General features: G+C 39.4%; 1 protein-coding gene across 1 annotated transcript; it reads left to right on the top strand.

The window, feature by feature from the left end:
* Positions 1-223: 223 nt before the first annotated feature.
* Positions 224-24,853, top strand: LOC139718766 (REST corepressor 3-like). The gene is made up of 12 exons (XM_071630234.1): positions 224-485; positions 592-648; positions 8,910-8,993; positions 11,631-11,845; positions 13,164-13,297; positions 14,488-14,557; positions 16,594-16,700; positions 18,895-19,096; positions 21,531-21,663; positions 22,425-22,591; positions 23,040-23,209; positions 24,685-24,853. Exons 1-12 carry the CDS (start codon positions 353-355, stop codon positions 24,851-24,853), a joined length of 1,641 nt encoding a protein of 546 aa, XP_071486335.1. The 5' UTR covers positions 224-352.
* The last annotated feature ends 2,383 nt before the right edge of the window (positions 24,854-27,236 follow it).

The raw sequence follows: 27,236 nt of genomic DNA on the forward strand, positions 1-27,236 counted from the left end.
CACAAAAATTATCTTGCTTATTCTCATCATCAATACACGTTCACTACGGTACCGCGTTCGGTTTGGTTATGATACGTGCACACACGCACACACAACTCTCTATGTTCTGCTTCAATGGTCTACACACGTATCAGTACTACACACGCGCACATATTCATGTGAAACGCACAAAACTACCGGTATACGGTGTGTGTATTATGCCGTATGTGTGTGTAGACAAAGACAGCAGCCGTTCGGGACTGGATATCTACCGTTCCCGATCATCGAATTTCTGTCCACATATATCATTTTAGCGACAATTTTTCTCATAGTTGTGCGCCATAATACTTAGTCAACGGAATCCTGTCCCATAATGGTGGTGGTAGAGAGAAACAGCAATTCCGAACATAATCATCGCTCCAATGGGTCCAATTCCGGGGGAGCCAACTCGAATGGACACCCATCTGAGGAGAGCGGGACAAGTAGCTCGGGGGAAGATGAAAATGGTAAGCTGCTCGATAAATAAAGATAAATCTGCAACAACTCCACTTTTGTTAATTTGTGATCAGGCTGTGATACTCATATTAATTTCCGCTCCAATTTTCTTCACAGAACCTGGAATGCGTGTTGGAGCCGAGTATCAAGCGGTCATTCCCGACATTCAACCGGGTAAGTTCGACAGAATATTTTGATCGATCACAACCAAAACCGATTGTTGGATGAATTATGAGAATGCGACTACGTATTTCTTCATTTATATTACTTGGAGTGGTTGATACTATCAGTCATTGTCTTCGCTGCAGTAATGAACAATATGATGAGAATGAATAATCATGTGTTATCAACTTTGGAGAAATCGTAATATGCTGAATTTTATAGCTCTATACATGGTTTAATTTGCAAACCCCCCGTGTGTGTCTCGGTGAAGATTAAATACAAGGCGAATGGTAAAAGCTTGCCCGGCGTATTGGGGGACGGACTCCTATATATTTGTTATCGTAAAGTAAAATGTAGATATTGTGCATTTATTAATATTCTACGTCAAATAACTGTCATCATAATGAAACACTGGCATGTTTTGATCAGAGGAGAGAAATTGTATTAATGTTGGTGCTGTGCATGGCATGAATTTAATTTCTTAATTGCTCATAGGTGATCTGTTGTATGCAGATTTATTGCAATGTTTAGCCTCTGCAGCATCCTTCCACATAGGCCCTACTCCCTAGGCCTAGGGCCTACTGCTATACTGTACTGGTAATTTGTGAGTTGGACTAAATGAACGTGGCCAGCAAACTGAGTTAAAATTCATTGCAGTAATCCTGATTTTTTTTTTCATATATTATTGTTTGTGATATAAATAGTGCACACATATAACAGGTAAACACACACACATACGCAAAGTTGTCATTTATGAACTACTTGTTTGGGCCGAGTGATCGACGAACATATTCTAGCGTTAGTCATTCATTAAGAGCAACTCAGCAGATTCACATTATTTTTTTGCATTAGTGATAGTTCCTGTAGTTATGAAATAAAATCTAACACCTATGAGAATCAGTTCTTAAAGAATGCTGTGAATTGTTGCTCTAAATAACCATTTGATAAGAAAAAAAAATAAATGGTAGGCCATAGGCATACAGGCCCATTTCATAGGTCCCTATTCATCTTATATGATTTTTTTTTTTTTTTTTGTGTAGAAAAAAATTCTGAATGTATATTGTAACATCTAATGAGGACATTACCAAAATTAAAGGGTAAATCCAGTCCAAATATAAATTAGTCTGATAAGAAAGAGTAAAATATTACAAGTTCAACGGTAAAATTTTGATCAAAATCGGATGAAAAATAAGGAAGTTAGTACATTTTGAAGTCTCGCTAATTTTTGAGGAAATAGTTTTTGAACGGTCAATATGGCAAAGTGATCATCTCATCCCCTCACAACCTGCCATGTAGATTGTACATGAAATTTTGAAATTTTCATTCAAATGCAATTGTATGTCCGAGGCTCAAATGCTGATATACCGGCATCTAACTAAAATTCACTATTCTGAAGTTAGGGTACTTAACCAGGAATAACATCATACTTCAGATTTTAATGACAGAAGTATTGAATTTTCGTCCTTTTCTGTACCATACATGGTCAATGGAAAATTGTGAGGTTATGACAAGGTCAGCTCACTCATTTGCATATATCTACTGTACAAGAACTGTTTTGCAGAAATTAGTAAAATTAGTTTTTCATCCGATTTCAGTCAAATTTTTACCGTTAAACTCGTAAGATTTTACTCTTTTTTTTATCATACTAACTTAATTTTGGACTAGATTTCCCCTTTAGGTAACTGTAAAAGTTGAAAATTTCACAAGAGTAAATTTATGCGTCCTGCCGGGAAGATGAATATTGTGTGGTTTTTAATTCTGCAGAATTATAAGATTAAATAGTGTTACATATTGAACAAAAAATAAGCAAAAATATTTGAGTGCTATTATTTTCAAACTGGTTTCTGTTTACGTGTGAAATGCACAAAAATTTCCACTTTCAAGTAGCAGTCACTACAAAAGTAAAAAATAAAATTACAAAAGACATGGCCATTGAAAAAAAAAATCACACAAATGGGCACATGCACACTTGTCCAAAGTTAGAAACAAGCAGGTACCGTATTTGAAGAGTTTACAAGCCCAGTGATCAATTAAGTAAGTTTTGGCTGAACTATTTTAAGCAAGCAAGCATGGAATTAATACCAATGCAGCTCTCTGTCAAACCTTACTTGCAAGGATCAGATTCTTTATTTTTTTTTATTGTTATTATTTCTTTGAGGTTCTATGCGATGGCAAAAATTTTATTCTCTAAGTTGCACTCATCATAGGCAGATGAGAAACTGACAGAGGATTTGATTTCTTCTCATATATTTGCCTTCAAATGTGTTTCAAAATACAAAAGCTAGAGATCTTTGTTCCTGCTTATACTCCTTGATTTTTTATCAAAATTTCTCATTCATTTTATATTCTGCCTTTAAAGAAAAGATTTGAAAACCAAATTTATTGTGAGCATCAAATAAAACTGTAATGCATTTTGCTGTGCCTTAGCTGATTAGTCAACATTACGTGGTTGCATAGGTTTGCCTGAATTCTTGTATGTCCCATGATAAACAATACATATTTAACAAACCCACATGCCAGCTAGCCTTAGGCAACCATATTACCCTCACGAATGTCAAAGTCATGTATGGGTATGTTTCTATGGCTTTGTGTACTAAAAAGCAATAAAAATGTGAATTGCGTGTAATTTACAATGTAAGTCACTACAACTTGTAAATGAGTATGAAAAAAAAAAGCATGAATGTTCAAGCAGAATGTTGTATACAATAGGTTTTTCAAACTTACATGTATTTTTAAACATCAAAGGCATGAAAACCGATTAGGATGGGTGTTTGTTGTTGTTGTTGTTTTCATGTTGGTTTCTAAAGTTTAAAATATCACATTCTTTGTAAACTGTGGCCTTGTTAAGAAAAACACCTGCTGTTGCTGAAGATTTTTTTTTAAATTCTTTTTATAAACAAAGACATGATGACAGAGGAAGTACAAGCTGTACCAGTAAGCCAAACATTTCATAAACTTGGCTGTTGTTGTGCCCATTGTGTTTTCAGCAGAGATGCCAAGTTCAAAAAACTTTTATGAGTGAGATTTTTATGACTCGGCGTCTCGGTGCACGCGCGCATGCTCACCATGCGCACGCGAAAGAGGAGGGTGTCCCCCTCCCATGGTAGGGAGCTTTTTTTAATTATTAGCTCTTAATGATGCTATCTGGTGCATACTTAAGTGACTATTTTTTACTAATTTTGAAAGGCAAAAGGGAAATATACATTCAATTGCAACTATCACTTTAATCCTTTGAGCTATGCTCCTTATTTTTGGCCCAAATTGCAGACTTCACCAGATGCGTGAGAAAAATGGGTGCCATGCGTGAGATCATGAGACAGACCCTAAATGCTTGAGTCTCACGCAGAATGTGTGAGACTTGGTAGCTCTGGTTCAGCCATTGCCAAATTGTTATTCCTGCAGTTACTGTACCAGACACGTAATACATTTAAATAGATGAACAACAGTGGTTGAATATGATCTATAGATAGGCAAAATGAGAGAAAGTGGGATGTGTGGGGAATTTCCTGCACAGAGGAAGCATTCATGCATACAGTACAATCTGGTGAACTCCACAGGCATAGACAATGATAACGGCAAGTCGACGTGAACGTGGCAATTCTCCCCTGGAATTCTCCATGCTAGTAATTTACAAACACAAATATGCCACACCCTCCATTACAAGTTATACACATTGAGCAAATCAGTGTGGCACCACAGGTATTAATGCTTTAATGATCTGACTTAGAATTTTTGAATTTCCTTGTGTCGAGTCTCATAAAATCTCTGACACTCAAAGTGGCACAGTAAGTAAGACTACTAAATGAAGATATTATGGCGCAAAATGAATTTCTGCTATTATCTGAAATAGAATTGCTACCTTTTTGTGAGTACATGTAGTTATATCAACTCTTTGACACTCAACAAAATGAAATTTCAGCTTGTGCTTAAATTGAAGCAAATTACTTGAATATGAAATTCAACCTATCTTTGTGAGTTGTGATCTGCTCTTTGCATATTTAGCAAAGTGAAATGAACAATGTCGCAATATTTGTAGTTACTATTTGCAGCTTTTTTCTTCCTCTAATCACACATTGTATCAAAAGCATAAACAAGCAAACATTTATATATAGGGCATGTAGTTGTGTAGGGAGAGACAGGCAAGACTATTGATTTTTAACTTAGTAGGCCTTGTGCTATAGACCTAGATTCAGTTTGGGTGCTGCGTTTTATGTTTATATATTCAGCCATAACTGGGGGGCATCAGTATGCCTAACAATACTGTAAAACGAGAAATGTTCGCGTGCATTTTAATTTCGCGAATTTCGCGAGTGCGAAGATTCGCGAAATTAAAATGCACGCGAAAGTTCTTTTCTACACTATATGCAATAAATACCAGTTCCAGTTCGCGAAAATTTCATGCCGCTAAACAGGTCGTCGGCTCCAATTCGCGAAAAATTCATGCCGCGAATATATCATGTTTTACAGTAGTTGATTTATGCACTGACAGAGCAGTGCACCTGATTCATTGCATAATATATTGAATCATATTTTGAGATTTAGATTTTGCACCCCCGCCCCTTATGGCCAACATAAGTTACTGTGTTTTAAAACTTGAATCAGTCTGTATGGCTGTTAATCAGCATGCCAGAATGCACACACCCTATGTATCAGCAGGGGTCGTACTAGCCAGGCGGACTACTTAGAATAAATTTTGACACTAAAGCAATATTTTGGCTAGCCAGACGGACTACTTACTTCAGAATTTTATAATTTTTAGCTAGTCCGACATGATTTTGGGTGGCCAATGGCCAGCGGACCATCACCAATTTCGAACCCTGGTATGCAACAGTGACTTTTACTTTAATAGGTAGGCTTGTGCAGGTGAATGGATGTATATCTCTACCTCTTGTCCCCATTGTTGATTACCATAGCTATGACCTATAGTTAGATGCAAGGTACCTCTGTGCAGCTACAACCTACAGTGGTATAGATGGCTACTTTGTGCAGATGTTACTTTTTTTTTTTAACTCTTCTGCAAACTGTCACAGTACAAGTCACAGAAATCAGTTTTGTTATAGGAGTACCTCAGTAGCCATCTTTGGCTTTGCACAACTGACATGACTGAAATGGGTTGAATATTTGAAGGGATGAATACTGTCAAACCTGTCTAAAGTGGCCACCCATGGGAAATGACAAAAGTGGCCACTGTAGACAGATGGCCACTGTAGACAGGTCGGTGGCCCTTTTGAATTTCAACACTTGTATAGTATTGGAAGACAATAGCTGGTGTGTAAAGATTGGCTGAAAATGCGAACACTGACATTGTTCGTCTCAGGGCGCGACAGTTTCGATCACTTAAATGAAAAATTTGGTATGATAGATCTCTAAATCTAGATCTTTTAAATTAGAATAAAGGTGTTACTAAATTGATGAAATATATTTAGGTATAAAATATTGTTAAATTAATAATGTCTTTTTTTCTTGAATTTTTGTAAGTCTTCAAAATAATATTTCAAACCTAAGGAACTGGTTCATACAACTGTACCAGTTTTGCATGAATGGGGTTCATGAGTGAGTTTGAGGAGATGGATAATGTGGGAAGCTGATGTAAACAACAAACAATACCCAGACAATATCCCATTGTCCTTATTAAAAGGGATTTTAGTCACTATTTAGTTGGCATTTTGGTAAAATTCTAAGGTGTTATATTCGGAGCTGGCTTTGCCTTTGTAGCATGTTCAGGGTGGCATTACTGAGGCCTAGATCTAGTCAAGTTAGTGGTAAGATTGCTTTTCATGGCAAAGAGGGCTCTGCGTTTGTCAATCATGTCTGTGTGATTGTGACTGAGCTAGGACTCGGTAGAATTCATGCCATGAACGTAAAAGCCAATGTATTCATGACTGATGTAACAGTTTTGGCAGCTAGTTTTTTTTTATATTTTTTTATTGTGGCTGCTTTACACATTTAGATATTCACCACGGGATACAAAATGAGTGCCCGCTGGCTGTGTTAGGCAGGTGACCGCTATAGAAAGGGTCTATAATACAGCAATTTCATATGGGGTAGTTTTCAGTGGTCGCTATAAGCAGGTGGCCGCTAAGACAGGTTTGACTGTAGTTATATTGCCACAAGGAGAGAGAGCTCTGTAATGTGATTAAAATCAGTAGTTTTTAAGGATCAGATGAGCAAAGCTGGAATGTACGAGGACACTGATCAATATGAAAAGTATTATCATTCTGTCTTTCGAATTGTTATCGTGCAAGGCTTTCAGTCAACCCCTTGGAATAATCGTCGTGGTCACACAACCATGACATTGCTTCAATTTTAATCCTTTCTCTCCATTTTGTGTGTAAACTGTTCAAGAATACTGGGGAAGTAATATTTAGAAAATGCAACAATTGTTAAGGCCGTGTCACACCATTCCGGGCAAGCTACGCGGGCTTGTGGCGAGGAGGTAGTTTCCAGCACGTAGAAGATTTTCAGCGGGCGAACAAGAATGTTTGCAATTTTCATTCATGCCTTGTCATACCGTACGGGGGAACTTCTGCGGCTTGACTTGCGGGGACACAAATTTACTCCCCGGAGCTCTCCGCAGTTGGTCCGCACCTGACAGTATCTAGCGCGTAGTTGCCCGGAGGTGCGCACCTCCGGGCGACTACTTTTGAGATACATGCTAGGTACTGTCATGTGCGGATCATCTACGGGGACCTCCGGGTGGTCAAAATTGTTCTTTGCAAGTCGCACGCAAGGCTGGTGTGACACGGCCTTTAAGGCTACACATCCACTGCAGGTTGTGAGACATACAGTGTAGGTCAAGGAGATCTAAACTTCATGGTGCATGCAATGGTGAAGCTATCACATAAAAATTGATGCACTGATGTAGCATTGCTTTGAATTGAGTTGATGTGGTTTACTGAGGCTGAAATACATTCAGGTTTTATGTAAAAATTACAATACTGAACAATTAATGGGCTATTATGCAATTCACAAACTGTACATGAAATCATGCAACAAGTGAAATTATCTACTTTTTTTTTTTTTACAACACTGTATTCCTGAAGCGAAAGATGATGAGGGGGTCAGTTATTGTAGTGCTCATGAAGGACTACATGTCCAAATTGATTACAGCTACATTTATGCAAACTAAACATACTCTGCAGAGATGTGTTTACAACAGTGGCAGAGATTTTCTGTTGCATGCATAGGACTGCTACTGTATCATTCAGCTCATGAATTTTGCTAGTTGACCAATATTCGCAAAATTGAAAACACATGACAATATTGCATCTCATACATGTATGTTAATTATGCGTTGTTTATTTTGTATGCAATGTGAGAAATGGCTTATCTTTTCTCTTGAAAATGGATACCTCTGCCTGACATATCCCAACAAATTACATCCGTAAAATACTTTAATTGTTCAGTTGTGGGAGTATTATAATATATAAAAAATGAAATGTAAAACAGTTGTCGTAATGATGATTATTCATATCTGCATTACTTTGCAATGGGGTCTACAAAGATGATAGCCAAATTTGGACTTCAGCCGTTCTTACATTAAGGTATTCACTTGTGATCAGTACAATTGTCGAGAGATCAAGTTCCAAAATGTGTTATTGAAAGCCCCACAATATGATGACACAAAGGGATAAAAATAACCCCAGAGATGCAATCAGAGCTATGCATCACCCCAAATTTGCAACTCTTGCAAGTTTATACTTACTAAATGAACTGTTAGTCATCATGAAATCATTGTTTGTCTCAAGCGATGGTTTTCAGTAAATTCTTCAGATTTTCTGCTTCGAAGAGGATTAGTTATAAACCATGACAATGATTCCAAACCATTTTGTAACTAATATCCCCCACCCCGGCGTGGCAGTTACAAATGAAAGATGAAAATTAGGTTTGTCAATTCAAATTTTCTACACCACCCCTTTGCTAGATCTCTATGGAACAAAATTTACAATTCCAGGCATTGTTGTAATTTCTGTGAAATACCATATGCCAGTGTATCGTCATGCACTGAAATATGTTAATAACTACCAACATAAAATAACTATTGGTAATATGCATAACAGTATTCATACACACTTTATGTATGTGTCATGTTTTGACATTGATGTAAATATCTATATGTTGCTTAAATGTGCAAGTTAATTCAAATGTGTATATATCATGTATTGCTATGAACTTAAAAACATCATGAAGGACCTGCAGCCATTGCATAAATGATTTGACCCTCTGACATAAAACAAGTCCACGTCTTTTTTTGTACCCCTTCTGTCTTTTAGATGTTCCTGTGGGAAGACGTGGGGATAGCAGACCAGAGGCTCTCCTAGTATGGACACCAAACGGAGATATTCCAGACCCGAAACGTGAGTGTCGTTGTGCTATTCCTGGAGTTTGTCTCATGCTCAAATAGGGCACAGACTTTATTACACCATGCATTCTGATTCACCTCTTTTACTCTCACATTTTTTTTTCTTTATGTACACTGTAACTGCTCGCACGTGTTTGGATGAAGTACTCATGCGTTCACACAGGTTCTGCCTGAACACATGGTTATGTCTGCACATTATAGAATTGTTATGGTCCAGATCACGATACGGGTATTACAACTGAATTGCCAGTAACTTTCCTGGCACCACATAGCAATGCTAATTGCCTTTGACACACTACTTCAGTTTGCAAAATGTCACTGGTATAGCAATTGTGCTGCAAGGAACTGTGCAAAATTTCATTGATAATGTGTGACGATTATATCAATTAGATCAAACGCAAGAAGTGAAGTCATGGCCAAAAGAGTGAAATTGTTCAGATTAACTCTTGTTTTGCTCAGAAAGAAAGTTGTCCCATGTTTGCAGTCATATTCCTTGTACATTGTAAAATACTATAAAATGTTACATGATTTTTAATGGGATGATATTATAATAGTTGCTAAGGATAGCGTCCTATATTTACTTTGAAAGTAAAAAAAAAATCATTTGTAAATATATTACACAACATTGTGTATATTGTACATCCATTCAAGGCCTAGTTAGTGTTAAGTAATAAGATATTACTTTTAAAGAAATCATTCTTTTCCCCCCTGCATTCCTGTATGTGTATATTCTTGATGTAATTGAGGTTTTAAACTCGTTAGAAACTACAAAATCTTGTTAAAGACAAGGATGTCACTCATTAGAAAATACAATGATCATTTTCTGTCACACAAGCAAAAACTCAGTTGAAATTGGCAACCTTAAACTTCATCAAAATACATGTATGAGTCAAGTCAAGTTTTTTTTTTTTGTGTGTGTGTGTGTGTGTGTGTGTGTGTGTCATATAAAAATAAAGTTAAAAAATATGGATTTATGAGAATTGCCAAACATACATCACAACTTTAATGAAGGATAGGACCGTTGACAAAGGGTGTTGTACATGATAATGTGTGTTGTCTGGCAGGTGCACATACAGTATATTGCTGTGATGAGCCCATCAGATGTAACACACTATTTACACCACAATAATTGTGGCACAACAGTTGACTGTCTTTAATTCTTGATGTGAAAGTGTTTGAGTGAAATTTGCAGTGATGGATTGATATTTAGTGAGAGGATTTTTTTTCCCTCGAACTAACACTGTACGAAACTACAAACCTGTATAAATGTGTGTATATGTGCTACAGCTTCTAATGCAAATTTGAGTGAATGAGTGCCGGTGCTGATATTGCATTTTGTTAATTGTAACTAATATGTAAATTTTGTCTATCAAGTTTCTACAATTCTTCACCCTCACAGGTGTTTTACATCTATGTGATTTATTGGATGCACTGTATTATACTTCAAAAAAGAAAATGTTAATGGTTTGCAAAACCACATGTCTCCATGTCTCCAATTAAACAAGAATGGTGTGAATTCAATCATGTACATTTCTACATGTGTATGAATCTTTCACCATTATCATCTGTCATATGAATCCTTTACACCCCCTTCCCCCCCCCCCCACAAAAATAAATTAAAAGTCAGTAGTTTTATTGCAAATACTGCACATGCTACTTGTATTTTTGCATTGTAACCAGTAATTTTTGTGAGTCAACTGATGGTCACATGTATGGTAACTATATGACATTGTACTTATCATACATGTACACTGCTTCTTTAGATGTATCATACAGCATGTGACAATCCTGCCAGAGTTGTATTTTCCCCAGCAGGATTATATTCTCCCAAAGTGCACAGCAATGAAGGAAAATATTGTCTTGAGAGGGACATAAAACTCGCAAGGGACTGTCAAAGGCAATACTGTAAAAGTGGAAATTTTCGCGGTGGTAAAATTTTCACGCTTTTCGCGCAACCCGAAACTAGCGCAAAAATAAAAGCAAGCGAATATTTTTGCTTGCCATATGTTCCTGTGCGTGATGTCTTGATTCCGCGGAATTAAAAACACGCGAAACTCTTCTAACCCGGCTAAGCGCGAAAAACTAGTCACGCGAAAATATCCACTTTTACAGTATCTGTTGATTTACATGGTCTACATACATTGTACACATCATTTCATTCTAGCCCCATCAGTAGCCGGTCAATTTCTGGAATTATACAATACACTTGTATTCTTGATGTGATGTCACTGCAGACAATATAAAGATTTTGATCCTCTCTGCATTAATCACGCTATTGCATTATGATCAATCACTGAGCAGTATAAAGTAAGACCATGTGATATTATAAGCAAAGCTCATCATGTGGGAAATTCTGAATTTTCTTTTAAAAGGCAACATTTTAAATTCTAAATCCATTTTTGTGTTTCTTGATCTTTGATTTAACCACTCTCAGAATTGTTCTTTCGACAAGACCTGATTTGTGAAGTGTTATGTATGTGAATTATGTAGTACAATTGTACTGGTATATAAAGTAATCAGATTATAAAAACAACAACAACAAAACAAAAAACCTTGATGTTGCATTGACAGAGCTCTGAAAAAAAAGAAAGAAAGAAATTGATAAATGTATCGACATTATATACCGCACCAGTGGACGAGTACATCAATGTGGCGAAAGAGAAGTTTGGCTACAACACCGAGCAGGCCCTGGGCATGCTGTTCTGGCACAAGCACAGCGTGGAGAAATCCCTGGCCGACCTGCCCAACTTCACGCCATTCCCTGACGAGTGGACGGTGGAGGACCGGGTCCTGTTTGAGCAGGCATTCAGCTTCCATGGCAAGAGTTTCCACCGCATCCGCCAGATGGTGAGTGTAATTCTTGGAGGAGGCTGATGCGCATTGCAAAATACTAACTACGATTCGAGAAAATGAAGAAAAAAAATCTCTGTAAACTATCATGCTTGTGAAGCCTACATTGATGGAGTGAAAATGTCAACATTTTTAGTTTGACTTAACATCTACATCACTCACTTTGACATCAGTTTATGCATGAAAGCTAAATGTTAGGCTGATTGTGAAAAAAAACAAACTTTCACACAGCTTGTACTATTGTTTGTTGTGTTGAATGTGTGCATGATTTTATTGGGGGGGGGGGGGGCAGAGGCTATGTGTTTTACAAATAGTCAGTCTGTCCATAAAACCTAGATTTTGTTATTGTGATTTAAGAAAGCAGTGCAGTGGATTTCTGTGGAGTCTGGCTCAGGTATGCAACATGAGGTGTAGATCGGCTCAGTAGATTTTGGCCAAATTATCTCAAATTTGAAATCTCAAATTTGGCCAAAAATGGTCATTTTTAGCCATAACTTCGTCAAAGAATGCCCAGTAGTAGTGTAAGTTGGTATGAAGGATAGGAATAACAGGTTAGAAATAGATTGAGGTTGTAGTAGGTCGAGGGTCGAAGGTCACAATACTTTGGTTCAAAATATAATTTTCTTGCTGAAATCTAGGAATGTAAAATGGTAATATTATCAGATTCATATAAGGAGATGAGAAATTTTAGAAATGCTAGTTGCTGAAAATGACTGGGATGAAAGTTCTAAGGTCAAGGTCAAATGCCACCAGTTATTAGCAGACCTAACTTGCCATGCATTCCATTCTGTGAGATAGTCCAATGATAGTTGTATTTTAGGTAATATTGGAAAATATTTCCTTTGTGCAGAAAGGATTAAAAGTTGTTTTGTGGTCAGTGGTAAAGATTAAGAATTCTTCATCAAAATGTAAATGAAGGGCAATACATTTGCATGGCATATGTTTGAGTTTGTTGTATTTCAATGTTACTGTGCTTACCAGGTCATGTGTGAAACCTGGTTTATTACGGTATGATCTCAGAAAACAGTTCGAGAGATGTATCTGTGAAGATGATCCGTCAAACTTACGAAGGCTTCATGATTTATGGGTAGGGGCCTATGTGTTGTGTGACCCTTGTAATGGACACAGATCAAATAAAGGCATATGTGAAGATATTTAGCACATCTGTAAGAATATTTAGACGGTACCTGCCCAGATGGTTCAAATCACAGTGGAGAGAAACAATAAGCGTATGAAAGCTGTGCTTATTTGATGTCATAGTCGATTCCCTGGGTATAGCAGAATGTGTTATAATCTTAATACTGTACTCCTGCAGCTACCTGACAAATCCATCAGCAGCCTCGTGAAGTACTACTACCAGTGGAAGAAGACGAGAACACGCACGAGTCTCATGGACAAAAAGATTGGCAAGTCGTCTACCACCAGTGAGACTGTGAAAAAAGATGGCAGGTTGGTTGTGCTCCATGAATATTCCTTTACCATGTCCAAAGTCACTTTCAAAGGACTTAAAGGGGAATTCCAGGCCAGTTATAAGCTTATGTCATAAAAGAAGAGTGAAATCTTGTAAGTAAAATAGTGAAAACTTGATCAACAAATTGGATATAAGTTAGGTAAATTATGAAATTGTGAAGTTTTGCTAATTTGTGCAAAGCAATTCTCATACAGTTGATGTAAATGTATGCAAATGAGTGTGCTAATGACATCACCTGACAATTGTTCATTTATCATGTACAAAATAATGATGAAAATTCAATTTTTCTGCCATTAAAGTGTAAACCATAATGTTATTTGTTGTTGAATAACTTCAAAATAATGATCAGTCATGTATATCAGGATTTGAGACTGGGGCACAATTGCATTTGAATGAAAAACTGAAAATTTCAAAAATCTTATGTAAACTATATGGCAAGTTGTGAGGGGATGACATCATCACTTCACTATTAGCATATTCATATTGACTATTCAAGAACTGTCTCATAAGAAAATTAACGAGACTGAAAAATTCAATTTAACTTCTGTATTTTTCATCTGATTTTGATCAGAGTTTCATTGTTGTGCAAAGAAAATTTTACTCCTTCCTTGTCAGACTAACTTTTAATTTCACTGGATTTCCCCTTTAAATGTTTACTGCAAGGATGAGGTTAAGTCAAAACACAAGCTCTATTGTGACCTACTCGCCAACCGTGGCTACTTGCCAAGCGAATAACATGGAATCTGTCACTTAATTCTCTTGAGAATTGAAGTTGATGCCAAAGTGGTATGTCATTTTCGAGCACCTAGCTGTGAATATTCATTAATCCATCATAACAAACCATACTTCGCCATTGTAGAATATTCATTTTTTGTGACTTCAGAATCGTGTGCAACATGATGGACCTCCATAAGTCATTGTAGGAGATCCTATGAGAGAGTGAGTTTTGAAAAACAGATCCCAGTGTAAGCCAATAAAGGAAACCCAAATAATCAAGTATGTATCATTTATGGGTAGATTTTACTGCTATTGTGTTCATTGTCAGATGAGTACTGATACCGAGTGAACTTTCCTCTTCTTCCTTAACACCCCCTCCCCCTTCCCCTCCCCCTCTCCCTCCCTTCCCCCTCTTCCTCCCTCCTTACCCCCCCCCCCCCCCCCCCCATAGTGGTGAAGAAGAGCCACAGGAAGAGGAGCAAACTGAGAATATGGACACTGACAAGGCAGAGGGAACAAAGGTAAGACCAGCAGTTAGAGCACTAAGCAGTCATTAAAGGGATGGTATAGTTTTGGTTGAGATGGAAATTTGGGTTTTAACTTTTTGTGAGATAATCAGAAACCAATTATATAAGATATTAAAGAGCATTTCATTCTAAAAGAAATTCAAAGTTTATTTGATGAAAATCGGTTTTCGAAATGGCTGAGATATCCCCAAACAATGCAAAACGAGGTGGTTCTATTAAAAGGGAGCTCCCACCTTTAATTAGGACCTCATTGATTTGGGATATTTCAGCCATTTCAAAACCGATTTTCATCAAATAAACTTTGATTATTCTTAGAATTTTATGCTCTTCAATATTTCCTTTAAGCGATTTATAGTCGCCTCACAAAAAAAGTTAATAACTGAATCCCCATCTCAACCCAAACTGTACCATCCCTTTAAAACCAATTTAATCATGATTTAGTTCTTTCTCCTTTAAAAAGCATTGTGCCAAGACTACTGTCTGTCTCCTGTTATGTGAGTTTCAGCTATCTTTAGCTTCCTCAAGCAACTCCATGGTTGACTGTGTGCTTGTGCTTTCTTTCTTCCCGTACTGGAAATCGACAGTGTTTTTGGTTACCCATTTATCTCCTTGTCCCTTTTTTTTTCTGTCTTTTTTTTTTGAATGGTCTCGCCCCCCTGAAAGTGGAGGCGTGACTTAAAGATACATATGGCACTCATTTGTCATTCGCTGTCTGTTGTTCATCACAAACGTTAAAGTCTGTCTACCAGAATCTGTTTGAATGAGCAACCTCTTAACAATTCATGAAGTTGTGACCCTAACCTTGGTCTGATTGATAGACACTTTGGGATTCTTCATTTTATGGTGCTTTCTGAGGTCACAGGGAAAGGTCAGGGGTCATCTTAGGTCACATGTTCAAGTTTTCCTGGAAAGTTTCCTTGTGAGTTGTGACAAACACCCCATTTGTCCTACATGGACAACACACAATCAGGCAACTGTGTCCTTTTTCTACCATTGCAAATGCTGGCGTATGTCCAGATAGCTTTCCCCGACCACTTGTTTTCTCTGTTGACTTGAATACTTTACACGCAAGCATGTCGTACCTGCACAACCTACACCCTCCCTTCATTTTGTCACTGAACACTCATTTTGTTATGAGAAATGTACTTTGCAATATCCATCATACATGCAATATTACAATCCAAGCCTTGCATTTATACATTGGCTTAGGATATGAGGGATGGTACACACACCTGCGACCCACTCTCTGTGTTGATGCACTGGTCCTCTTGGAGAAGCTGCCAATATATTTGTCACCACTAAAGCAGGTGACAGATTTAGGGACAAGCTTTACATTTGTGTGGAATGAGGCAGTTATCTTTGTTGGTGATTTTTATGAGTATTAAAACTTTGTGCAAGCGTGACTTTCTACGTTCAGGATTTGGAGATGTTGTGACGTTGATCAGAGGTTTTACATGTTCGCCTATAAAAGGGGACAAATTTTGTGGAAACATGCCCATTTCCGAAAACCAATTCTACTTAATTTTAGCCCAACGGGGCTTAAAGGGAACGTATAGTTTTGGTTGAGACCTGACTTCAGGTTTCTAACATTTTGGGGTGAGATAATGAGAAACCTCTTATGAAATATGAAAGAGCATGTAATTCCAAGAGGACTTCAATGTTTATTAGATGAAAATTGGTTTTGAAATGGCCGAGATACCCAAAACAGAGCAATCCTAATAAAAGGTGGGACCCATCTTTTATTACGATCGCTTTGTTTTACTTTGTTTTTGGATGTCTCAGACATTCCAAAACCGATTTTCATCAAATAGATTTTGAATTGATGTTAGAATGGTATGCCCTGTACTATTTCATAAGTGCTTTCTTGGTATCTCGCTAAAAGTTAAAAGCTCAATCCTCATCACCACCATTACTATACCACCCCTTCAAGACATCAGGGACTGCGTTTGGTACATGCATTGGTGGTGCTCTTAGTGCATTATTGTGACTATCGTGCCTCTTCTTTTTACCTTTTACACTCTAACATAAAGGATGGAACATTGGGAAAAAATGTCTGCGGGAATTGTGCAAGTTCTGTTACCCAGCTGCATACCACCCCAAAAGGACAATTGTGCAACGCGTGCTACAGCTACTGGAGGTATGTATTTTGGGGTCATCCCACGAGACCGACACCCACGAGTCATAGACCGACATAAACAATAGGTCCATGAGTCATACAGCCCATGAGTTACACGGCTTACGAGTCACACAGCCCATGAGTTCGACACTAGGCACAAAAGGCTCACGAGACCGACACTAAGCAAAGAAAGCCCACGAGACCGACACTACACTTAGAAGGCTCACAAGACCGACACTAGGCAAAAGAGGTTCACGAGACCGACACTATGCAAAGAAAGCCCACGAGACTGACACTAGGCAAAGAAGGCTCACGAGACCGACAGGATGAACAGTGCCATCTTCATGTCAATTACAAATATGTACCTGTACAGGGTGTTCCATTAAGGGGGAAAATTACATACTGGCGGGTGCAATTTCGCTACGCTGTGGAGCGAGAGATTGTTACTAACTAATAACAGCACCATCTACATATCAACGACATTAAGTATTATGTATTTCTACACGCGTGGTTTTTAGGGGGCAGTTCTGTCACGCTACGGGGAGCAACATTGTTACAATTTTTTTCTTTTTTTTTAATAGAATTGTCCTCTTCACAGGAACCCCCCCCCCAAAAAAAAAAAAAAAAATGGAATGAAAAAGTGATAGAGGACAAGAACAATGAATGGTTTACTTTTAGATTTCATCATGCTATATTTAATAGGCTTTCCTGATTGCTACTTAGAAAGTGGACAGTATATCTAAATTTTTTTTTCGCCCTTTTCTTTCTAGCTTCACAAGTTAAGTAGATCTTATTAGATATCCTTTTCTGTCTGCTTTTACCCGCCTGCTTAGAGTTTAATTTTCAATTTTCTCTTTAACTTTAATGTATGAAATGCAACGGATGAAAACCTTTTTTTTTTTTTAATCGCAGTGATTCACCTTGATTTCAGTAGCTTGTGTTTGTAACATTATTCTTTTCAAAACAGTATTTTCATGAAATAGAAAAGTTACATTCATTGATGCGTCTTCTTTTTCTGAATTCTTAACGCTGCCTTAATTGACGATTACATTATTTTCTGTGATTTTTTTATTATTTCAACACCTTTGCAGATGACTACCCCCCCCCCCCCCCCCCCCTCGCCATATCATGTAAAGTAGGTGTGCACTACAACATTGACCATTTTGTGAATAATTTTCTTGTAGTGAACTTCATTTCATACCTGGGTATTTTTCTAGTTGGTTGATCTGAATGTCCACATCATTTTATCATTTTTTTTTTCTAAGTAGGTATACCGGTATGGGCTTTGCAGATAGGGAAACGAGGGTGTTTTGCCGTTTTCGAAGTAATGTTGACACATCTCATGCACTTTTACTGAATTTTGTTTATTTTTTTCACAAACACTCACATACGCAAACACAATTAAAGATCTTGAACCATGTATAACTGGTGGGCTGTATGACTTGTGAGCTGTATGACTCGTGGGCTGTATGACTTGTGAGCCGTATGACTAGTGGGCTGTATGACTCGTGGGTGTCGGTCTCGTGACGTACACCCTGTATTTTGATGGCATCTATTAAAGTCTTCCCTAAACCAGCAGTGGGTAAGAAGAAATTAAATATCATGTTGCCTCATTGTGAACAGTAAGATAAATTAGTGGAAAGAAAAAGTCAGCCCATCAGGAGAAACAAAGGAACTCTTCAGATTATCTGACAACTAGTCACTTCTCCAGAGATGACATCATATGAATAATGCTACAAATTTCATTGCATTCCATCAGTATGTCTGAATTTGACAGTGTGTGCTTCCATCTGCTGCCATTCTCACCATCAAACTGCTTATCGATCATTTGGAAGGGAATACGCAGCCCCTCCAATGAAGCAATTTTTTGTTGCTCAAGTGAAAGATGGAAAAGGAGAGAAAACTCAGATATGGACTGGTATGTGTGTGTGTGTTCAAAATGTCCTTGCATTGGTTTGTTTGACAGCTATTCATGCTAAAATATGTTGAGAAATGATCAATGCTCATCTGGGCATTAGAAGATGCATTGAATTTGTGATACCAATTTTGCCAATATATACTACCAAGTTTAAAATGATGATGGTACCAAGTTGCCCACTAAAATTTCTGCTTTGTGGGTCCTCAGTTATACATAATCATACAAGCCACAGTGTATGTGTATGACCACCAGTGGCATATTGAAACATATCCGGATTATGTGTTTTTTTCACGGCAGGCGAACGGGTGTGATGCGCACACACGTTGGTCCGGTTAGGAATGAGATTCAGACGCACCACCGTCACCACCCCATGAGGATGAAGAAGAAGCCTCCCAAGGGGATGTACGTGGACAAGGAGGACCTGCTCGCCATGGCAACGGCCCAGGCAGACGCCATCTTCAAGGCCCTGGACACGGACATAGTCAACTTGAAGCGACAAGTGAGGAGATTTTTGCAAACTCACAAATGTAGAGATTTTGTTTGAAAAACAGAACCAGTTACTCTTTACTTAAAATTAGCAATTAGAAGCATTTTAAGCCAATTTATTAAGAGTGCCTCTATTATTATACATAGGTGTATATAATTTTGACTTCATGGTAATGTAAATGCAATGTTTGAACCAATTTGCATTTCTGACTTACCTGGTAATGATAGAAGTATTACAAACACCTTTGCATTTCACCTCTTGACAAAACAGCTAATTGTCTCTTTCCTTAATGAAAAAGAAAAATGAGCAATAGACAATCTCTGATGACCAAAATGTTCATGTGCACATATGCGTCGTCAAGGCTTACATGACTTTAAATTAAATATAGCTTACCATATGCAATTGTGGCTCTGCGAAAATTATGCAAAAGCAACTTAGCAGAATCTGTCTGGACGTGTTTTAACATTGAAGCAGAAAAATCATGAAAGAAATAGCATCAGCAATGGTCACAATTGTGAACTAGAAAAGCACTCGGAGAGCGAAGACCTCCGCCGAGCAGCTTATTTCCATCCATATGTACATACTGCAAATTGCCCAATTTCCCAATATAGGAGTAGAAGCCTTTTGTTAGCTCACCCGAGCCAAGGGCTCAAGTGAGCTATTGCGATCGCTCTTCGTCCGGCGTCCGTCGTGCGTCGTCCGTCGTCCGTCGTGTGTCGTCCGTCGTCCGTCGTCCGTCGTGCGTAAACTTTTTACATTTTCATCTTCTTCTTGAGAACCCCATGACCGATTTTCACCAAACTTGGCAGGTGGCATCCCTAGGGGGATAGGATCTCAATTTGTTCAAATGGGCACCATGGCCCACCTGGGGGGCCCCAGGGGGGCCCAAACACCCTAAAATTAAGGAATCTTTAAAAATCTTCTTCTCTAGAACCAGAAGTGATAGGGCTTAAATGATACTATGAGTAAGTACATTGAAGACTGTAGTTTCAAGTTTGTTCATGGGGGAATCAGGGGTGCCCCCCTTGGGACCCAGGGGAGGGGGGTGGGGAGGGGTTCTAATGGGGCCTAAATTGTACATTTTCATCTTCACTTTGAGATCGCCATGTCTGATTTTCACCAAACTTGGTAGTTAGCATCCCTAGGGGGACAGGATCTCAATTTGTTCAAATGGGCACCATGGCCTACCTGGGGGGTCCCCAGGGGGCCCAAACCCCCTAAAATTAAGGAACCTTTAAAAATCTTCTCTAGAACCAGAAGTGATAGGGCTTGGATGATACTATGAGTTAGTACATTGATGACACACATAGTTTCAAGTTTGTTCATGGCGGAATCAGGGGTGCCCACCCCCCCCCCCCCCCCCCCCCCCCCCCCCCCTTGGGGATCCAGGAGAGGGATGGGAAGAAGTCCTACAGTTGTAATGGAGCCTGAATTGTACATGTTCATCTTCTTCTTGAAAACCTCATGATGAATTTTGACCAAACTTAGCAGGTAGCATCCCTAGGGGGATAGAATCTCAATTCCTTCAAATGGGCACCATGTCCCTCTTGGGGGGCCCCTAGGGGGCCCACCCCTCCCCCCACATTAAGGAATATTTAAAATCTTCTGCTCTAGAACCAGAAATGATAAAGCAAAGTTAATATCATGAGTTTGTACATTGATGACTTTAGTTCCAAGTTTGTTAATTGCAGATCCAGGGCTGCCCCCCCGAGTTGAGGGGGGGGGGGGGGGGATCCATATGCAGACCTTAAATGTCCAATGTTCTCAGGTAAAAGTGTGCAAGAATGCATGGAAGGTGAAATTGCGATACTCGGGTGAGCGCGTGACCCGCGGGTCTCTTGTTTAGGTCATGAGCTTCCAGTTATGTAACGCCTCACCCGAGCAGAGCACACATTTTAGAACGCATATGCAAACCTCAAATACACACTGCTTGAACTCCCAAGTTCATTGACCCTATCTGCCAAAAGATATAAATCCTCCAAAAATCCATAAAAATTCCTGAATCACTACCAAAATGTAATCATCTGTTCCTTGTGTCGTTATCAACTTTTCCTGAAAGTTTCATTCAAAGCCGTTCACAACTTATTTTGCATACAGAGAAACAAGCAATCAAACAAACAGACAAACAAACAAACAAACAAACAAACAAACCAACAAACAAATGCTGATGAAAACATAACCTCCTTCCTTGGCAGAGGTAATAATCTTCCTTTCATAATCATAAGTTGCAAGTGTTTCAGAAAAAATGGTGTCTTTTTAGACACCTTTTTTCTTGATGTATATTGTATTGAATTCGAAAAAAAAGCATGATGTTATTTGAAATATGTTGTAATATGTGTATAGATGAAAGAGAATAATAAATATCCCAGTGAGGGAAAAAAAATGAAAAAAAAAAAAATAATAATCTTCCTTTCATTTATGGTCTTCCCATTTTTTTTTTTGGCAGCTTCAAGGCAACAAGCAGATGTTGAGCCAGCAGAAAGAGAAGCTCCTGGACATTGACACCCTGAGGCCTCAGGATCCGGCCCAGCGTAACAAGTCCAGCTGGACCAACGATGAGCAGCTGCTGGCAGTGCAAGGTATGAAGCAGCAAATGCCAAAGCCGATGCCCTTTTTGCGTGGAGCAGGCTGGGTTGAACAGTTATGTGCCTGAACAATTCTTGTCGAGCAGTGATCAATGAAGTAATGAACGTGCCAATTGCAGCACTCTACTGGGATTGTGGGATACTCGTGGACAAAATGCACCGACAATGAATCATATATATATCTGCGTCTTTCCTCGTTCTTACTCTGTGCCACGTCTTCAGCTTGCTTGTCTTGTTTCTATGTTCTCTTTAAAACCCCAAAAGGATTGAAGCATTTGCATTCTCCTACAGTGATGCTGGAAGTGATGCTTGGTAAATGCAGTCTGTCGTTTTGCTCTAAATTCAGTGATTTTTAGTCCTTTGTTACATGTTGTCCCTGGGGTGACAAAAGACCTCATGCTTCAAAAATTTCAGAATTTCAGAACCTTCAGGAGAGCAAAAAAAAATCTTTTGCAATATTTTGCCATAATAACATCAATGGCAAAGTCAAATAATGTAGAAACATTGGGCAGGATTACATAATAATTAACTGTAATATTCTAAAACTCAAAGCAGTATTTTTGATATTCAAAATTGAGTGAGGAAGTTTTTGAATGTAAGCCAATTCAGATGAGAGATTTTGTCATCCTAGGGACATGTGTAATCTCACCCATCTCACCCATACTTAAAACAACAACAACCCAAACTGCCTTTTTCATGGACACCTTCACTCGATTGTACTTTTCTCACGTTCACCCTCCCCTTGTCTCATGCAGCCTTTCGCAAGTACGGGCAGGACTTCCAGGCGGTAGCTGATGTGATTGGCAACAAGAATGCAGCACAGTGCCGCACCTTCCTGGTGACGTTCCGGCGGCGCTTCAACCTGGACCAGGTGCTGGAGGAGTACGAGGCCGAGAGGAAGGCCAGAGGGGAGCCCATGGAGGTAAGGAAAGGGGATGGGGGAGGGGCAGCGAGTGAGGATGGGCTTATGTCGTTTATCATGATACAAATAGGGAATGGTCACAAGTACAATAGATTAAGATTTTGCACGAGGTGAAGGATGAGGTGCTATTTATTTTCAAAGAGGCTTGAATGCGCAATCTTGTTCGATTGCACGAGTGAATAGGGTACACTATTTGTGTTTTTACAACACATCTGCCGCCTCAGCCATTAATCATGCACATAGATTATATAATGCTGTGTTTAAGAATGTGAGAGTTAGCAGCAAGGTCTAAAACGACAGATATTATATCATACTGCCCTTTGTCTTCTCTCAAATGATGACATATACCGACAAGTTGACATCAACATTTTTTCAGCTGGCCATACATCTTTCCCCCCTGCCCATCCGCGTCTTCCAATCTGACTCAAATTTGTGTCCCACTCCACAGACAACAAGCAGCAGTTCTGCCACCTCACCGGCCGTGTCTACCCCACTGGCTGTCCCCGTCATCTCAAGTGCCCCACCCCCTCTGCTGAGGCCTACTGCTGCCCCGGCGCCCGCACCCACACAGACTCCGGCCTCCCAGAAACCTCCGCCTCTGCAGACTCAGCAGCCCAGGTAAAGTCAGAAGCAGAAGCCTGTGATTCTCACAGAGTTGGCCAACAATAGCTGTTATAAAATTGTGAAGCAGATCCTGATCAAGTGATTTGTTGAAAGCGTGTGAGTGATCAGCTTTGTATTTTGTCTGATGCATAATTTTGCTTATAACTGGTCAGTAGCAAGGTACAATGACCGGTCATTAGCCCTTTCGATGCATGGCAGGCCTACGGAAATGGCGCGGTGACATCATTTCGCGAAAATGGCTGGCATGCAGCCAAGTTTTATCAAACGTTAAAATCAGCTTCATCATTTTATAAAGCAAATGATGCACATCACTTTGTTCGTTCCTGCATTAGTATGATTACCCACACCTGGTACCTTTGAAGCAGTCCAAACACCCTCAGCTATCACCTCAGGTGTGTTGGACTGTTCCAAAGGTACCTTGTGTGGCTAAGTCTTATCATTACTCGTATCAGGCATCTGAGCTGTGGTTCTACAAAATTTTATTCCCCTCTTATTACGCTGGGATTGCGTGCCAGCAGGGAGAAGAGGGGTGAATTTCTCACATTCCCCTCTTTGGCAAACGCCTATGGGATTTGCGTGTTAAAAACGAGGGGAATATAGCATCCGGGCACTTGAGCTCCCAGTGAGGAAAATTTACTGTTGATGACAGTTTCTCGAGGAGAGGTTTCATGACGAAGGGCAAATTCCCATAGGTTAACATGTAAAACTAAAGGACAATCGCTGTTACTGTGTGAGCTGGCAGTTTCTACGTGCGCCGCATACCCGAGTTTCACAACAGAGGGCAAATACCCATAGGTTAACACATAAAAATAGAGGACGATCCCTACGCCTGTGTGAGTTGGCTGTTACACGCGCGCCACGTACTGCAGTGTATAGGGATGTAGCGCGCAGTGTGGTGTAGAGCTCGAGCTGGCGCCGAGTGGAATACCATGAATTGGGAAGTTGTGAAAAGTTTACATTGTAGGCCTAATGATTTATTTTACTGCTCAAGATGCCTGAAATGGGTAATAATATGGACTGTCTACTTTCGGGGGATTATTGCCCTCACTAGATTTGTATTGCCCTCGTCTTCGACTCGGGCAATACAATTCTAGTTCAGGCAATAAATGGCGTATCCCCCTCAAGGCCAGTCCATATTATACATGTATTACTAATACCCTCACTGATGTGCAATATTTGTATACCGTCACCATTTTATCCCCTTCCCCCTTCCCCTCACAAGAGCCTTCTAATGTCACCATAGGACATGAATGCTTCTTACAGGAGTATGTGAATCCCATTTACTGTGTGCTTGATTATGTTCAGTATAGTTAAAGTTGGAATTAATGAAGCATGTACAGTACCATATTAGCTGTCATCTTGGCAGCTCATAAGTTAAACCCCTTGACAATCAAAACACATTATCTTCTTTTGGTCGGCGTTATGTAATAATACAATCAGTTCTGGTACCCTTCTCCCATCTTCTTCAGGTTTCTGCATCCACGCAGCGCTCTCCACCAACCGCCGCCCCTCATCAGGCCCAACGTGCCCACTGCCTCGGGACCCCTGGCCCGCTCACGTCCCGCCATCATGGGCCCATTGTCGGGCCACCCGCCCCAGCTGGTTGGAGGTAACCAGCGTGAGCCGTCGCCCCAGTAACCACAGAGTTTCTGCCTGGCTGCAGTACCCTTGACCCTATTTTAGCAAGAAAAATAGATTACTTGTATTATCCTTTTCCATATTTATATACATACATCTAGACAAAAGAGTATTCATGATCATATTATATCTGCAATCTAGATACTCAGACAAGAACGATCAGATGATTTCGGAGTTTGCCCAAGTGAAGGTTCACTGTTGAAAGGTTGGTTTCGTCAAGAACCAATTATTTGCAATTCTAATATTTCCTATGCTGCATTAGTAATATTGATAAGGCAAAAAAAACCTGGAATATTTGTACCTAATTTTTCTCAAACTTTGTATGAGAGGAAAAACAACAACCCATGCATCCATTTATCCCTGGCACAATTTCCTAAGGCATTGGGCAGTCCTGTATAGAGAGAGAGTCTGGCGAACTGCAACAATGGGCGCCATGTTGTTGATAAGCACAGAGGTCATTACCAAGCAAGAGTGTGCTCACGCATGTGCGTTCACACGTAAATGCGCAGTGTTTTCGTTTGTTAATAATAGCCACTGCGGGGTGCGCATGGCGTTGGGTAACAACATGGCACCTCGTGATCACGGGACCAGCGATTGACCAATCACAGCTCGGCTGAAAACCAGGTTGGCCAGACTCTCTTTATACACAGCACTGGCATTGGGTAATTAGCCATCAAAGGATGAGGCACAAGCATGCACAAGGCAGAAAAAGAAAATAGATGTCAAACAATCAGGAGATGCAATGATTTTTATGTACTGGAAATATCTAAGATCTGTGTAGAGAAACCAGCTTCAAAGGCCAATTTTAGGCCCTTTCTTGAAACACTTAAATATGTTTTTACATGCTTATATGAGATATGAGTATTTTGTGGAGATCATTCATAGATGTAAGGTACTACCAATGTAGTTGTGTGTGCAGAAAAAGCAAAGTGAAGGTATGCCTACAGTCTATAGTAAGTTGATAGACCACATGTAACTTTGAAACTTTATTTATGTGTTCAGAGCTGACTGTACTTGTCCAAACAAGTTACTATAGTTATCTTTAGTCCATGGTATCGCCTTTTTCACTCTCTTTTGTCAACTAAGTCTGAGTTCTGCTGATTTTTGATTTTTTTTTTTTTTGGGGGGGGGGGGGGGGTGGGGAGGAGGGGTCTGTTTTATGAGGATATTTGATTCTACCCAGAATAGATGTTGATGTGCACATCTACAGAATTTGGAGACATCTGTTTCATTCAACACTTTTCCAGAAGAAACCTGCATTCACTTTGGTAATAATCCCCCCCCCCCCCCCCCTTCCTGGCAAGTCCCTGATATGATAGAAACAGTTGAAAGAACAAAGTGTCCTTTAAAGTATTTAACTGTGCAGATGAGATGAGTAATGCAGTCTGTCTAAACGTTGTGAAATACATTTTCTTTTTCTTCCCCCTTTTTTTTATGAAGGTAGTTGCAGTCTTAATCCGTTGCAGATGAGCTGATCTTTGCTATAACATACATTTCCCAAGATACAGTTCCTGCCTGAGCATACTCGGGACTAGTCTTCAATGGGCTAAGCATATAACATCACAAATAGGAGAAATACTAGGAGCTTCTTTCAATCAAATCGAATCACTGTGTCTTACAATAGAATACTTTGTGATTGTCATTGCCATCTCCTGACATGAATGGATGCACAGTTGCTTCTTTTCTGCACAGTTTATGCGCACCATCTCCACGCTTGCTTGGCTGTTATTTGGGCTTTGACAAAATTAGGCACTGCAGGTCCCCAATTGCTCCAATTTGGACAGTGACATCCTGTATCGACAGAGTCTGGTAGTTTGGCATTTAGTTGCACTTGGATCTGCGGGAGATGCACGCTGAAGTGGTCTTCAGCGGCTTGAGTGTTGAATTGAAACTGTATCTTGTGAAACCAGCCAGGTTTTGAACCCACAACTTCAAGACTGAGCAATATCAAAAGCAGTCTCCCCCAGTGTTCTCGTCCTATGCTGTGGGCAAACTATATCGTCACCATGTAGGAGTGATTTCTACCCGCAATGTGCACTTTGTATTAGATAGAAACAAATCTACTCTCGTTTGATTCTTACCCAGTGCAGATGATTAACATTAAGACTGTGTACTAGCAAGAACCTTGGCTAAACACATCAAACATTGTCAGGGGATTTTTTTTTCTTTGTTTGATTACACTGTGATATGCTGAGAAAAGGTTGTTCTTGGTTTATGTTCCAGCGACTGGTTTGAGTTGCTTGCAAAGGAGATGCAGTTTATAGGCAAAGATTTGAGCAGGTGTAAATATGTGTGTTTTGAACGAAAATCATAGTTTCATATTTTTCTTTTCTTTTCCAGTCATTTGGCTGTACCATCTTGTTTCTTGTTTCTGTTGTTTTCC

The sequence above is a fragment of the Diadema antillarum genome, unplaced genomic scaffold (genome assembly GCF_040938485.1).
Source record: "Diadema antillarum isolate AM-2024a unplaced genomic scaffold, OU_Dant_1.0 scf00000008, whole genome shotgun sequence".
Lineage (NCBI taxonomy): Eukaryota > Metazoa > Echinodermata > Echinoidea > Diadematoida > Diadematidae > Diadema > Diadema antillarum.

Coding starts and splice junctions, on each gene's coding strand:
- LOC139718766 (XM_071630234.1), top strand. CDS start 353: ATGGTGGTGGTAGAGAGAAACAGCAATTCCGAACATAATCATCGCTCC. Junction 486..591: donor CTCGGGGGAAGATGAAAATG/GTAAGCTGCTCG, acceptor TTTTCTTCACAG/AACCTGGAATGCGTGTTGGA. Junction 23,210..24,684: donor CTGCAGACTCAGCAGCCCAG/GTAAAGTCAGAA, acceptor CATCTTCTTCAG/GTTTCTGCATCCACGCAGCG.